The 13451-nt window shown below is 37.6% G+C and overlaps 1 protein-coding gene across 1 annotated transcript in view; it reads right to left on the bottom strand.

Annotated features, from left to right (window-relative positions):
- Positions 1–13451, bottom strand: part of LAMA1 (laminin subunit alpha 1) — a gene marked incomplete at both ends in the record, with an annotated part of 102234 nt that overhangs the window by 55169 nt on the left and 33614 nt on the right. Inside the window, 8 exons of the mRNA XM_084282760.1 lie at positions 643–744; positions 2592–2765; positions 3308–3448; positions 6867–7027; positions 7545–7650; positions 8909–9087; positions 10186–10303; positions 10761–10850. Of these exons, the coding sequence (XP_084138886.1) occupies positions 643–744; positions 2592–2765; positions 3308–3448; positions 6867–7027; positions 7545–7650; positions 8909–9087; positions 10186–10303; positions 10761–10850 (1071 nt within the window). The remainder of the gene's footprint in view (positions 1–642; positions 745–2591; positions 2766–3307; positions 3449–6866; positions 7028–7544; positions 7651–8908; positions 9088–10185; positions 10304–10760; positions 10851–13451) is intronic.

The following is a 13451-nucleotide window of genomic DNA, read 5'->3' as shown; positions in this document are numbered from 1 at the left end:
TATGAAAAAATAAATAAATTAAAGGTCTGAATTTTCCGTGTATTCAGGAAGATTGCAATCCCGTTCTCTTTTGATTTAGAGACTTCAGAAACACTTGATTTTCTTTTGGAAAAAGAACTACATTAAAATTGAAATCAACTGTGCAAAACAATCTCTTTTCTGCTTTGGTTCTATTGCCAAGTATGTATTACAAAATCATGCTTTTTGGAGATGTCTAGATTTCATATAGTCTTACTTTTTCACTGCAATATAACTCTTAAAAAACAAAAAGTAATCAGCAAGAATATTCATCCATTTCATAAATATAAATCATTCCTGCTTATTGTAGTTACTTTTGTAAACACAACTTGGTTCATTCATTTAGTAATTATCACCTCACATGTTTTCACAAAGGATAGTATTTAGTTCTTTATTATTTAAAAATAGTATAGTATACCTACAATTTCAGAGAAACAGAACAGAAAATTAGATAATTGATTAGCAAGAAAATATTGGTGCTGACTTTTAAGAAGGGATTTAAAACTGAGATTTAACTAGGGATTTAAAACAATTAAGATAGATTAATTAATTTCACTTTCCATCTTTAACCTATCCATAGATTCCTAATAATGTCTGAGTAGTAGCCAGCTGAAAACAATCTACCTGAATGATGACATCCACGCTAGATACTATATCACTGTCCACACTCTCCATTGGAATGTCATAAGACACTGTATACTTCAAGTCTCCACCAAAAGCCGTGAGCTGAAATAGTAAAACAAAACAAAACAACTTAACAACAAAATAACCTCCAATCAACACAAAGAAGAGGCATGAGAAAATATAATGTACGTGTCCCAAATTAAAGGAGTACATGGGCTTACAATCACCACTTTCCAGGGAAAATTTAACATGCTGTGCCTATCAGCACAGGCACAAGTGCTGACTTGTTACTGTGCAGGTGGGGAAAGCTAGCTGAAGGCTCCACAGATGATTCAGATAAGTGCCCTCATTCAGTGAAACACCCACAGGACTTTCAACAACAGCAGGGTTTACACTACCATCCTAGCCAAGAGGCAGAGCACGTGGGAGTTATTCACATTCCATTTCCCACCTTCCAGTCTCCGTAGCCCCACATCTGCTGCTGACTACTTCAAAGCAAATGAAAGAGTTGCATCAACAGTTAGACCTACATTAAATGGAAAAGAAATCAGAATTTGAGTGAATTTAAGTGAGTTCCCCTGTGCAAAAACTACTCCCTAAAGTTACACTTCTGAATCTTGTGTTCATTTAGCCTGCCACTGTACTAAGAACAGGGGCTGCATGAGCAAAGAGGCTGGACTGAAAAAAAATAAAGTGAGGTTTCAAGGTCACCTCTGCTCAGAACTGGTGAGGCAACACCTGGAGTACTGTGTCCAGTATGGGGCTTGCCAGTACAAGAGAGACATGGACATACCAGAGAGAGTCCAGTAAAGGGCCCTGAAGATAATGAAGGGACTAGAGCACCTTTCATATGAGGAAAGATACTGAGTGTTTAGCCTCATCAAGGGATCTCAATGCGTATAAATATCTAAAGGGAGGGTACAAAGAAAATCTGAGCCAGGCTCTTTTCAGTAAGTGCTGTGACAGGACAAGAGGCAGTGGATACACGCTGGAACACAGGAGGTTCCTGTGCCCTTTATGGTGCAGTTGACTAACCATTGGCACAGGTTGCCTAGAGTTGGTGGAGTATCCCTCCTTGGAAGTACTCAAAAGCCTTCTAGATGTGGTTCCTTGGCAAACTGCTCTAGGTGACCCTGCTTGAGATGGGAGATTGGACAAGATGACCTCTAGAGATCTCTTCTCAATTATTCCATGATTCTTGGGGGAGGGTTGTGGAGAGAGAGGAAGGGTACCCAGAGCTCTCAAAAATTAAGACCAGGGCAAAAATTAAGACCAGTCATTTGGAAACTAATAAATCTGAAATGAAAGATGAGCAACATCCTGTCAAATGTATTGAATGAGGTGTGAAGGGCATCAGCTTTGGGTTGGGAGCCATTAGTATAGGGAACGTGAGCAAGAAAGCTAGTAACAGTCAAGAGAAGGAGGGAGATTAGTTTCATCGAAGACAGGCCGAGAAGAATGTGGGGAGATGAGTGAGCTCTAAGAGAGAGAAAGAGTGGCAAAAACTGGGATCATCTAGCCAGGAACCCTACAATTAGAAGAACAGAGACAGGTTGAGAAGTCTGGTAATACTAGGTTTTATACGTACTTCGTAATTATGGATATATTATGTTGTGTATATATTCCAAATGTACTCAAATTCTAATTACTTTCCATAAGCTAAACAAAGAACAAACAAGGCAACTCCAAAGGTTTCAGTGCTGAGTAAGTAAGAAAGCATTAAACTGAAAGACAAAACTTTATGTCATACAGGAAAGATGTACAAATAAAGTTCTACGGGCACAGAGATTAATTTAACAGAGGTGAATTTAAATTATTAACATCCCAGTAAATAAAACATTTTGGTAAGCAGAAATATATATACTGTTCACATACAAGAATGTTGTTAGACCAATACAGTATGATTAAAATAGGGAAATGAATTGTTCTGGCTCTTTCTAAGAACTCACTTTATTGCCTAAATATGGCTCAGGCGCTAACCAGTAGTAAGTATTTTTCAGCACTTTCACAGCCTCAGAGTTGTTGATGCTTATTTGGTGGGGTCCATCCAATTGGCTTCGCTGAGGTTGCACACCCCTTGTGTTATACAGATCAGTAACAAGCCATCCAGTCATGTGTGATATCTGCAAGAAATAATGCAAGAAATTAACAGTCAGGCTTAGCGCCACTGTAAAAGCAGTCATTAAACTTAACTGATCCCTAGATATTCATTTGAACTGGTGAATCTATAACACTTTTATTAACACAGTCCAATACACACAAATGGGGTACTTGATGAGACTAGGACTGTCTCTGTCCCTGTAAGAGACAGGAACACAAATACAGCAAGTTTGATTTTCATCCTCCCAGCAAAATTAGCATCAGCTCTTCAATATACAAAGAAATTTTAATAGCACGAGGTCAGAAAGCAAATATATATATTTTTTTTAATCACAGACTCCGCTAGCCAGCTTCTGGTATTACTGCAAACCGGTGGGGTCAAAGCCTGACTGAAAAGGTATGTTGACCACCTTACAGCTGCCAAATGATATTGAAAGTCTATTCCTCTGTAAGAAAACACATGCCAGAATTTAGAATTAACTTGGGTGCATGTCAAAGAGAAATACGGTATGTTTTGCAGCTGCCTGAGGAAAGAATATTAGGTCATGGAGGTAGCATATAATACCTGATTGATGGGCCATGTTAGGCTATCACAGACATCAGAAACTCCAAAGCAGAAACACTCTGTGCAGCCCTGAGGATTTCTTTCTTGCAGGTTGTAGAATCCAGGTTTACAGAGGTCACAGTTCTCACCTTCTACATTTTCCTGTGAGTGGCATATAACATTTGTTTCACATCAGTATTATTATGGCAACAAATACAGTGGATTAGATGGGATTTAAGCGTAACAGCATTCAGAAAGCTCAAAAAGAAAACAGATTTCAGCCCAGCAGGCTTATTGAATAAGACTCAGAGCTTAAAATGAAAACTGATTGGAAAAAATCATTAGAATTTGCCAGTTCATCAAAATCAAAATATACCTTGGTAAAGGTTCTATTGCAGTGAAACTTCAGCGCATGGGAAGGGTTTGAAAAACTTCTGCCAGTTTGCCAGTCTGCTACTCTGGTAGTTTAAATTTCTAACTTTCTCTGGACAAAAGCTTCCATCTTTACCAAATCAAAATGGCCTACAGCACAGCTTGTCCCCACCACAGCCAGTTCCTCAACCACCACTGCCACCTCTTCCTAGAGGAATTCTACATACATTTGTGCTGCTCCTTTAGCTCCTAGCACTGGCCTGCTGCCTCCTTACTTAGCAAGCTAGGTAGTTCACAGCACACTGCTACATACCTCTTTCAGTGTAGTATTTATGGGGGGGGGGGGGGGGGGGGGCATCCAACTATTTTCTTCCAAAGTCTGTACAGGCACTATTTATTCGTTTATTCCAAAAGTTTAAACAAATGTTGCTGAGATGCAAATAAGTAAAGAAAATATTCAGTAAATACCCACAAAGTTGTATAAGTAGATCTCAGTGGGTATTTCTACACAGTAAGATTCAGAACACTTCCTGCTGTCAGGCACAAGTCTCTGAGCATGTCCTGATGTATCAGGACAAGACCTGGATACACATCACTCCTCCACCTCAGCCTTTGGTTTCCACTGAGAGAAAACCTCACTGCAAAGAGAAAGAGGACTTTACAGAGCACCCCACCAAGTTCCCCAATACCCACGATTAGGACACCGGGACTGTAGGGCATACAGTGAAGCATTTCCGTCTTGCTGTTTTGAGAAGGCCTGTATGAGCTCTGCAGTGTAATTAGAATTACAAAGCTTGTGGACCAAATTCTGCTTTGGGAAGCTGTTACCTGGCTAACATCCTTCCACTTCACCTGGAGAACCACTCCCAATTCCAGCCTTAGATTTGGTTCAATGGAGCTAATTTCAGGCTTACCAGAGAGAAATCTAAACACTATCAACAGTCTCCTCTTGTCAACCAGAGTTTGGCATATCAAGTTTATTGAAGACCTTTCTAAACAGGTAGATCATGCATTTCTGTACATAAAATAGAGACCATTTCTGCAAATCTTATGAAAAATCTAGCTGATCCTCCCCTGTTTTATTCAAAGGCTGAGGATGTTATTTGTTAATATTTAAATTTACAGAAAATCCCACCTAAAGGGCCTACTGAGATAATGAGATTTTAAAATTTTGTTTTTACAGAAATAATTATTGTATGCTTCTTCATTTCTTCAGAATATACTTGGATCACACTTTTCATTTTATCTCTGTAACACTGGAAGAAATTACCATTATTTCTTCGTGAAAACATATTGTCATACCCAACGACTGGACCTCAAGAGCTGTTGTGAGTGAAGAGAAAACTGTAGGGATGGGATGTGACTATGATTAAAACCCTATAATGGAAGACTCAAGTGAGTATGGTCAAGAGCAATGTGCCCATGAAACTCAGGGAATAATGAAGGGTGTTACTGACCACAGCTGTTGCAAAGAAGCTGACTATCTCAACACAAAGGGATTGGAGAGCGGCCTTTGTTTTAGATAAACAGCTATCAACAGTTAAACAGATCAACTAGTGATGAAAATGTTTATTTCTGTGTTCATTTTAAAAGTGTTAATGTCTCCCTGAGTTCTCCAGATGAGCATGGTGTGTGGATTTAGGTGTGAATATGTTGCTCAAAGTATTTAAAAAAAAAAAAAAAAAAAAAAAAAGACAAACAGCAAAAGAATTTTGAAGAGAGCAACAGGCCTGAGCTGGCTTCAACCCTGGCAAGTGGGGACACCCAATGCCGTGATGATGAGTATATAAAGACCAGCAATGGGAATCACATTTTTACTATGATTCAACTGTATACTACAATTGCTGTATTGCCCTTGTATAGTAAATTTAGTACATTGCTCCTCTAAATCGAGAGCAAATGCAACATCAGATCTTTTAAATTTGATTTTGATATGAAACATTTCCCCCTCCACATGTGGAATATCTAAACAAATTTGATTGGAGTATTAGAATCCTACAGCTGTATTTCACAAATGATCAAACATGAAATTCAAAGTATAAAGGGCAAGCTTGCATTACTGTGTTCACAGAAATGACACAGGCTTAGAAATTCTGTCTCCTTCATTTAAAATTTGGAGCATACTTCCTTCCCCAGTATAAGTGGGCTGATAGCTAGTGACACTCTCGGTGATCTGGCATAAAAATTAAGTATGCCAGATTCGTGGCCATGACAGCACTGAAAGGGGACAGTTTCTCATCCAGTTTATAACAAAATTTTAACCAGTTAGCTGCATCAGCTAAAACAGTGTTACTGTAGCTCGGAATCAGGCAAAATGGTTGTATATCTTTTTTCTTATTTAAATTGGCCATTGAATTATTTCTTTCTTCCAGACTCTGGTTATTTATACACTTGATATTTTGGATCAGATAACTCATGCAAGAGAACTAAGCAGTTTCAGAAAAACTGTCAAACAAACCATGTGTTTTTTGGCTCCCGTTCACTGTCATATTTGGCAACAAATACATAAGCTACTAGCTAACATTCGGTTCAGAAAATTATGTGTAACTTCTTTAAATATTGACGCACAGCTTGGTAATGAAGTTCAGCAGAATCTACAGCTGCAAGATATTTCATGAGGATTGGGTATTTACCAAAAATGAAAGGTGGTAGAAATCTGTTTTTTTGTTAAAATTGTTGATGGTTCATATTTCAGAATAAAATAATTAACTCATATTTCATACATAAATCTAATTTAACTGTTCCAATAATTATTCCTTCCAAATGCATGTTGTTACTTTACACAAAGCAGATTTTATAAACACGTCCTTTCTTTATGTGTCATCAGTGGCTTTTAAGAGAAACATCAGCTCATCCCTAAAACCAAACCCAGCTTGGCACACTGTCATTCTCCCTGTGATTCTCTCACATTCACGTTTGATTTTAATGTCAGTCTGGCACTTTCTTATAGAGCAACATACAGAATACTAAATATCATACAGAACTATTCAACTTAATTTGCAATATTTTCAGTTCAGAGAATAGTTAGTCATTTTAAGTTCTAGTTGTGATGCCAAGTCACAACTTATAAAAGAAGTGATCTCCAGTTAATGAATAACTTCCCCTTAGTAAAAAAAAAAAAATAAAAAAATAAAAAAATAAAAATAAAAATTTACAAATTCAATCCATGGATTCCCTTTTAAACAAAAATAATCGGTTTAATACTCACTTTGCAAATACAAGGTTCTGTGCATGGATCTTCGTTAATGCTGCCAATTAGGCTGCAGTTACAACGAAGGCAGTTTGGATAGCCTCGATACCCAAATGCACAACGGTCGCATTTTTCTCCTGTGTAACCTTCTCTGCATTGACATTGACCTGGCCACATCTCTTGAAAAGCAAAAATAGATAAATAAACAAGTAAGAACAGGCAGTAAACTGGATTCAAGATGTCTCAGAGAATGCAAGTAACTTAACATCCCTTTTTTTATTTATTCCATGTTAATTCAATTTATTTATTTCATTTATTTATTCCATCTTAATTAGTCCACGGACACTTGACATAATGTCAGTCTCACCATCTATTTTTCGTGTTCAGAGTACCAGATGCAGAGGCTGCAGCAGAATCGATTTTATGACAGCTATAACAGCATTCATGAACAACAGTGTTAGATCTCAATCCTTCATATTGTTTTACAAAGTCAGAGCCTTCCATCTCCCACACAACAAGACCACATTCAGGAACCTGAGACATCTTTCACCTCACTTTTCTAAATATCCACCATTGTTTTGAAATGGTACCTAACTGGCAGCCATTCACAAAAAGAAACTGTTCTCTCATAGTTTACATCCCAGACACATTACCCAGATTTTAAGTTTAGAGAGAAGCTATTTCCTGTTCCCTTACCATGCTGTGAGTCAGCATGGTGCTCATCTTTAACACAGTCAGAACTCAAAGATCCAAATGGGTCACAGCCACAGGGATAGCAGGGGTGATCATCATAGGGAGAAACCTACAAGACAAATGTTCTCTGTCAAATTCTCAAATAATTAACTGGAAAATTAAAAAGTTACTTCTGTTTCTTGTCTGGGATCACTGGAACTAGTACAAATGAGGACTAGAAAAACTGGTATACAACAATAGATCAAGGGACTCAACCTTTTTAATTTTAGCAAACAGAAAATGGGGGGATTGCAGTCTAGAAAAAAAACAAACAAACAAACAAACAAACAACAACAACAACAAAAACTTAAATGCAGGAACAAAATTTGGTCTTCAATAGCACAGGCAAAGGTACAGTAACTGTAATGGCTGGAAGCTGAAACTTGACACATTCAGCCTAAATACACTTTTTTATTATTATTATTTTTTTTTTTTTTAGAGTGACAGCTGTTAACCACTGTGGTGGTTTGCCAAAGATTATGGAAATGTTTAAGACAAGAATGGATGTTTTTTGCAAAGGTACTCTAGTTCAAAGAAGAAGGAAATGAAAAAAACCCTTGGCTCTGTATTCAATGGGCGGACAGATTATCTATTCATGAAGATTCATTCTAACTTCAAGCTCTATGCAACTTTGTAATATAAAGCGATTTAACTCTCATGGAAAGGATTTTCTTTTTTATAAGGGAAACCTGAAGTTTTCCTTTGAGTACTTTGGATGTAAAGCAAATCAGTAATGACCTCTGTATACATATATAGTGGCCACAAATACAATGAATACTTCAGTGCTTTTTAAAACAAGTGAATTAGAGAATCTAGGACTCCTACAACTCACTCTTGCTCTCTGCACCTATTTATGCTGGATTTCTAAAGCATGGGCTTTTGAAAATATGCATGAACCTGCTGAAGCAAGACCTTGTGGGGTAGAAACTTTAGAACCATGTGATGGTCTTTTTAAACACTGATTGAAATGGGCTGGTATAGGACAGTACATAATTTTGGCACTTCTGAAGACATCAGATCTTCAGTGTTGGCACTTTTTGAGCTTTATCCACAGGAGAAATGGGTTTCCTATCACAACATCTACATTTCCGCACTAGGAAAACATATTTATTTACTCTTTTCTTCTCTAACAGTTTCTTTTAGAGCAATTAGACCTGCCATTCCACACAACTGGAGAAGCACTTTATGCTTTTCTCTGAAAATTATGGTGGTATGTGATTTATTAAAAAATAAAATAAAATCCTGTATAGTTTTTAGTTATTCTACAATGGATAACAGCATATGTATGAATGTAAAAGAACATTAAAATGGTATATTCCAGATCTTACTTTGTGTGGTCTAAAGTATCCATCAGCACACGTTTCACAGTTGATACCAGTAGTATGTTGAGTACAGTTTAAACAGACACCACCTCCTATATACTGGCCGTGAATATCCATGCTCCTTTTCTGATCTGCAATACTCTGATTGTAATAACAATCTTCTGCTTTGTTATGACAGTTGCACTCTAAGAAGAAATACAAAAGAAATCCACTTTTTTAAAAAATGTACATTACATTACAGTTTCTACCACACGTTTTTCAAAGAGAAAATTGTAAGTCAAAGAACATATCAATTCATCTCAAATGTGTGATTTTTTTTTCCCATTAACCATGCTCTATGCACCAGTAGTCTCACATACACTCAATTTCTTAGTAAGTAAGCACATTTCAAAAACACTGTCACTACTTTAATAGCACCCTTCTTAACAGTATTCCACAGATCACACTCCTTTCAGGAGTGATGTCAATAGCAACCTGTGCTATTACTTTTAGCTGCTGTTACATCTTCTGTCTTCTGTATTATAGAATAAAATCTGCCTGATTCATCTCTTATTTGTATTGTAGACAAAAGTCTAAGAAGTCAACAGTGCCAGTAGATAAGTATATATTTGATTTAGGTTAGAACATACTTTTCAGTCTAAACAAGCACTTATTTTCCAAACAGTAACATTGAAATTTATGTAAAAACTTCTACTAAAAAATACTTTTCCGTTAGCAACTGTAAGTTTTATCTAGTATGCTTTTAATTGTCTGCAGCTTGTGCCAGGCATTAGTGATATGAGGAGGGAAAATACACTAGCTAGCCCTAGAGACACTCATCTGTACTGAACTACTGTCACAGCCTAAGCCAATCTATCAACTAATCTGAAATGTAATTGGCCAGTAAGGACTTTCTTTCAAAAGATTTGTTATCAGAACAAAGGTGATTTTTGTTTTTTACCTGGCAAAATTTATGATCAAGTAAGAAGTTTGCATTTCAAGTAGCCAACAAAGGGATTGATGCAAATCTGCTAGTTTTTACAGGAGTATAATAAATCCCCGAGCCTCTTTTGTCTCATCCTTTCTGAAAGTTTTACTGCATGCCACTTCCATTAGCCAGGCAGTCACATTAGATAGAATATTCAAAATCATCTAAACAGTTAAGATTAGAAGTAGGCTCTCTACTCCATGAAGACAGTTTTTAGGCTATTTGGGGGAATCAGTGTAGATCTGTATGAAAAGCAACCTCAAACAAGAGCATAGTAAGCCTTTATGAAATTATCTAAACCTTTGTGCATACTTACTCTCACATTTGTTCCCAGCAGAAATGGTTCCTGGTCTCCATGGTTTCTGATGATACCCAGGACAGCATTTGTTACAGCTCTCTCCACATGTGTTGTGCTCACACTGGCACTGCAATTTCTAGGAAAAAGAAGAAAACACATCATTTTCTTTAAATATTTTTAAACAGAAAACTTACTCAATGTTCTCATAAGTCTGCCTAATATCTGATTTATTCCCCAAAAAATGTCAACGCTCACATATACTAATCAATTAGCATTAAACTATTCAATCACATTGTATCAACTACTGGGGAGTAGCATTTCTACAACAGGGAAACTCCTCCTTTTGCAACTCAGACTATTTCTTGTAATGCCTTTCAAGTTGTTTAATTTTAATGCCAAAGTAAAAATTCCCTTCAAAAAAGTTAAATTACCAGAGACCCAGATATGCTTACAAAGAAAAGGAAGAAAATTATAGCAAATAATTTGTATGCATTATGTAGTATTTTAGCCTTCTCTTTCCCATTCTTAGGCAAAGACCTTTTTAAATTGGACAAGTTGTTTTGTAAAAATAGATCAATGAGATCAAAAAATACCTTTGTGATTTCATCCAGGGGACAGCTTCGAGCGTGGCCATAACAAATACACATGCCACCAACAGAGATGTCCTTTATTGAGTAGTAGTACTACAAAAATTGAAGTTGAAAAAAGAATGATTAAAAGACAATACATATATATATATACATACACACACATATATATTCCCTCCTACATAATAAAATGCCAGCATTCTATTATTTTGTGACTTAAAACATGTCAAGAAAATGCTATTAATTTCTCTCACTTAGAAAAGTAGAATAGCATCACAGTCATTTGTGTTGGAAAAGTCCTTTGAGATCATCTGGTCCAACCTTTCACTTAGCCCTGCCAGGTCCACCATTAAACCATGTCAGTAAGCTCTACATCTACGTGTTTTTTTGAAGACCTCCAGGGACGGTGACTCAACTACTTCCCTGGGCAGCCTGTTCCAATACTTCACAACCCTTTTAGTGGAAAAAAAAAAAAAAAAAAAAAAATCCTAATATTCCTAAACCTCCCCTGGCACAACTTAAGACCATTTCCTTATCTTATTGCTTGGTGCTTGGGAAAAGAGCCCAATCCCCACCTTGCTATAGCCTCCTTTAAGGTAACAATAGAGCACAATAAGGTCTCCTCTGAACTTCCTGTTCTCCAGCCTAAATAACCCTAGCTCCCTCAGCCTCTTCTCATAAGACTTGTTCTCTAGACCGTTCACCAGCTTTGTTCCTCTTCTTTGGACATGATCCATCACCTCAATGTCCTCTTTGCAGTGAGAGGTCCAAAACTAAAAACAATATTTGATGTATGGCCTCACTAGAGCTGAGTCCAGTGGGACAATTACTTCCTTAGTCCTGCTGGCTACACTATTCCTCGTACAAGTCAGGATGCTGTTGGCTTTCTAGGCCACCTGGGCACACTGCTGGCTCATTCAGCTGTCTGTCAACCAATACACCCACGTCCCTTTCTGCCAGGTGGCTTTCCAGCCACTCATCTCCCAGCCTGTAGTGATGCATGGGGTTGTTGTGACCCAAGTGCAGGACCTGTCACTTGGCCTTTTTGAGCCTCATACAGTTGGCCTTGGGCCATTGTTCCAGCCCATCCAGATCCCTCTGCAGAGCCTTCCTACCCTCAAGCAGATCAATACTTGAGCCCAATTTGGTGTCATCTGCAAACTTACTGAGGGTGCACTCGATCCCCTCATCCAGATCATTGAGCTGGGGGAAGCCTTCCATTTGGGATTTATTTTTTTTTCCTATGTTTTTGCTCAGTGGTACAAAACAGCAACTAAGTTTTAACTTTAAATAATGCACCATTACTAAGTTTCAGGAAAGACCAGCAACTGTAACCAAAATTTGCTTGTAAAAGAAACATTTTTCCACCATAAAAGCCATGCAGCATAACAAAATGCTATATTTGAATTTCAGTTTGTGAAGTAAATGTGTGCTTTCTTAAAATGGGAACTATGCCCTCCCTTAAAATCACTTTGTGCACCTCCTTCTAGATTAAGTCTGCTACTAGTGTGATGCAGTGTACTAGGGTATCCAAACTTTTAGCTTAAAATTGGTGATACAGCAGAATAGAATCCATTAATATTGCGATGTGGTGAGCAAAAGCAGATACATAAGGAAAAGATTTAATTTTCAAGGCAAGGAAGAGGCAGGAAATGACCATCTGGGTTCAGTTACAGCTGCAGTATCAACATGGTTGGCTTGTTTGTATCCTGGGAAGTATGTACTAGTAGAAGAGGGGAATGAAAAAAAATATTTTTCGACCACACTTCTAGGTAAAAGTTCAAGACTCTCAGATCTAACAGCCCTAGGGTCATCTGCTTCAGGATGAGGGCGGCCTTCAGGGCGGCCTTGGGTGGTCAGACCTACTGACTCCATGGACTGTTATTTCATGGAAGGATATTGGAGCCAGAGGAAACTAGCCTCTTTGATTGAATACTTAATTTTTAAGTGTTTATTTTTTTTTTATTATAACATTACAGGAAAAAAAAAAAAAAAAAAAGAGAGAGAGAGAACAATAAGCCCCAATAAGCCCTTAATTACAGAGTAGAGGTCCAGACTGGGAAAAGTAGGAGGATGACCAGAAAGCAGAGCTGTATTTGTTAGTACAGAAAAAGCTCATTGCATTCGCTTCTTCATCCCCTTTGTCTTGTTTTCTTAAAGCTTAAACTCTGTATGGCTCACAGCAGCTGTGTGCAGCTTGAAGTTGAACAACAGACTAATGCTAACCAAATGCTACAGAGAGCAATAAATAAAAGAAGCAAAACACAGAAACAAACCTGCTGTTGAACACTTGGAAAAGTTCTGCATCAGCCCTTTTGCAAGATTGTATACAAGACACCAATAAAATTGGTATCAACAACTGGATGTAAAGTCTTCAAAAACAAAAATGGAATACAGAAAGCTGGAAATGACTATCTTGGTTGTCATTGGTCACACAATGGATGAGACACAAAGTGAGACATCAGGACACGAGAACCCTGGCCCAGTAAAAACAGTCTTATGGAGATGAAGATGCGTAGCTGTTCATGCAGAGCTGCACTAAATCTTGCTGGGTAAACTAATACTAAGCCCTGGATTATACAGCAGTGTATGTTATGAAGGCAATGGGTATGCTTATCCTCAGCACCCTTGTTTCCCAAGTAAACTGCATGTTTGTATTTCAAGCCTTCCTTTTTGGGGTGTATTTCTTGATATTAC

Source organism: Netta rufina (assembly GCF_964035555.1).
Source record: "Netta rufina genome assembly, chromosome: 2".
NCBI lineage: Eukaryota > Metazoa > Chordata > Aves > Anseriformes > Anatidae > Netta > Netta rufina.
Note: the sequence above shows the minus strand (reverse complement) of the source record. Positions and strands in the feature narration are given on the sequence as shown.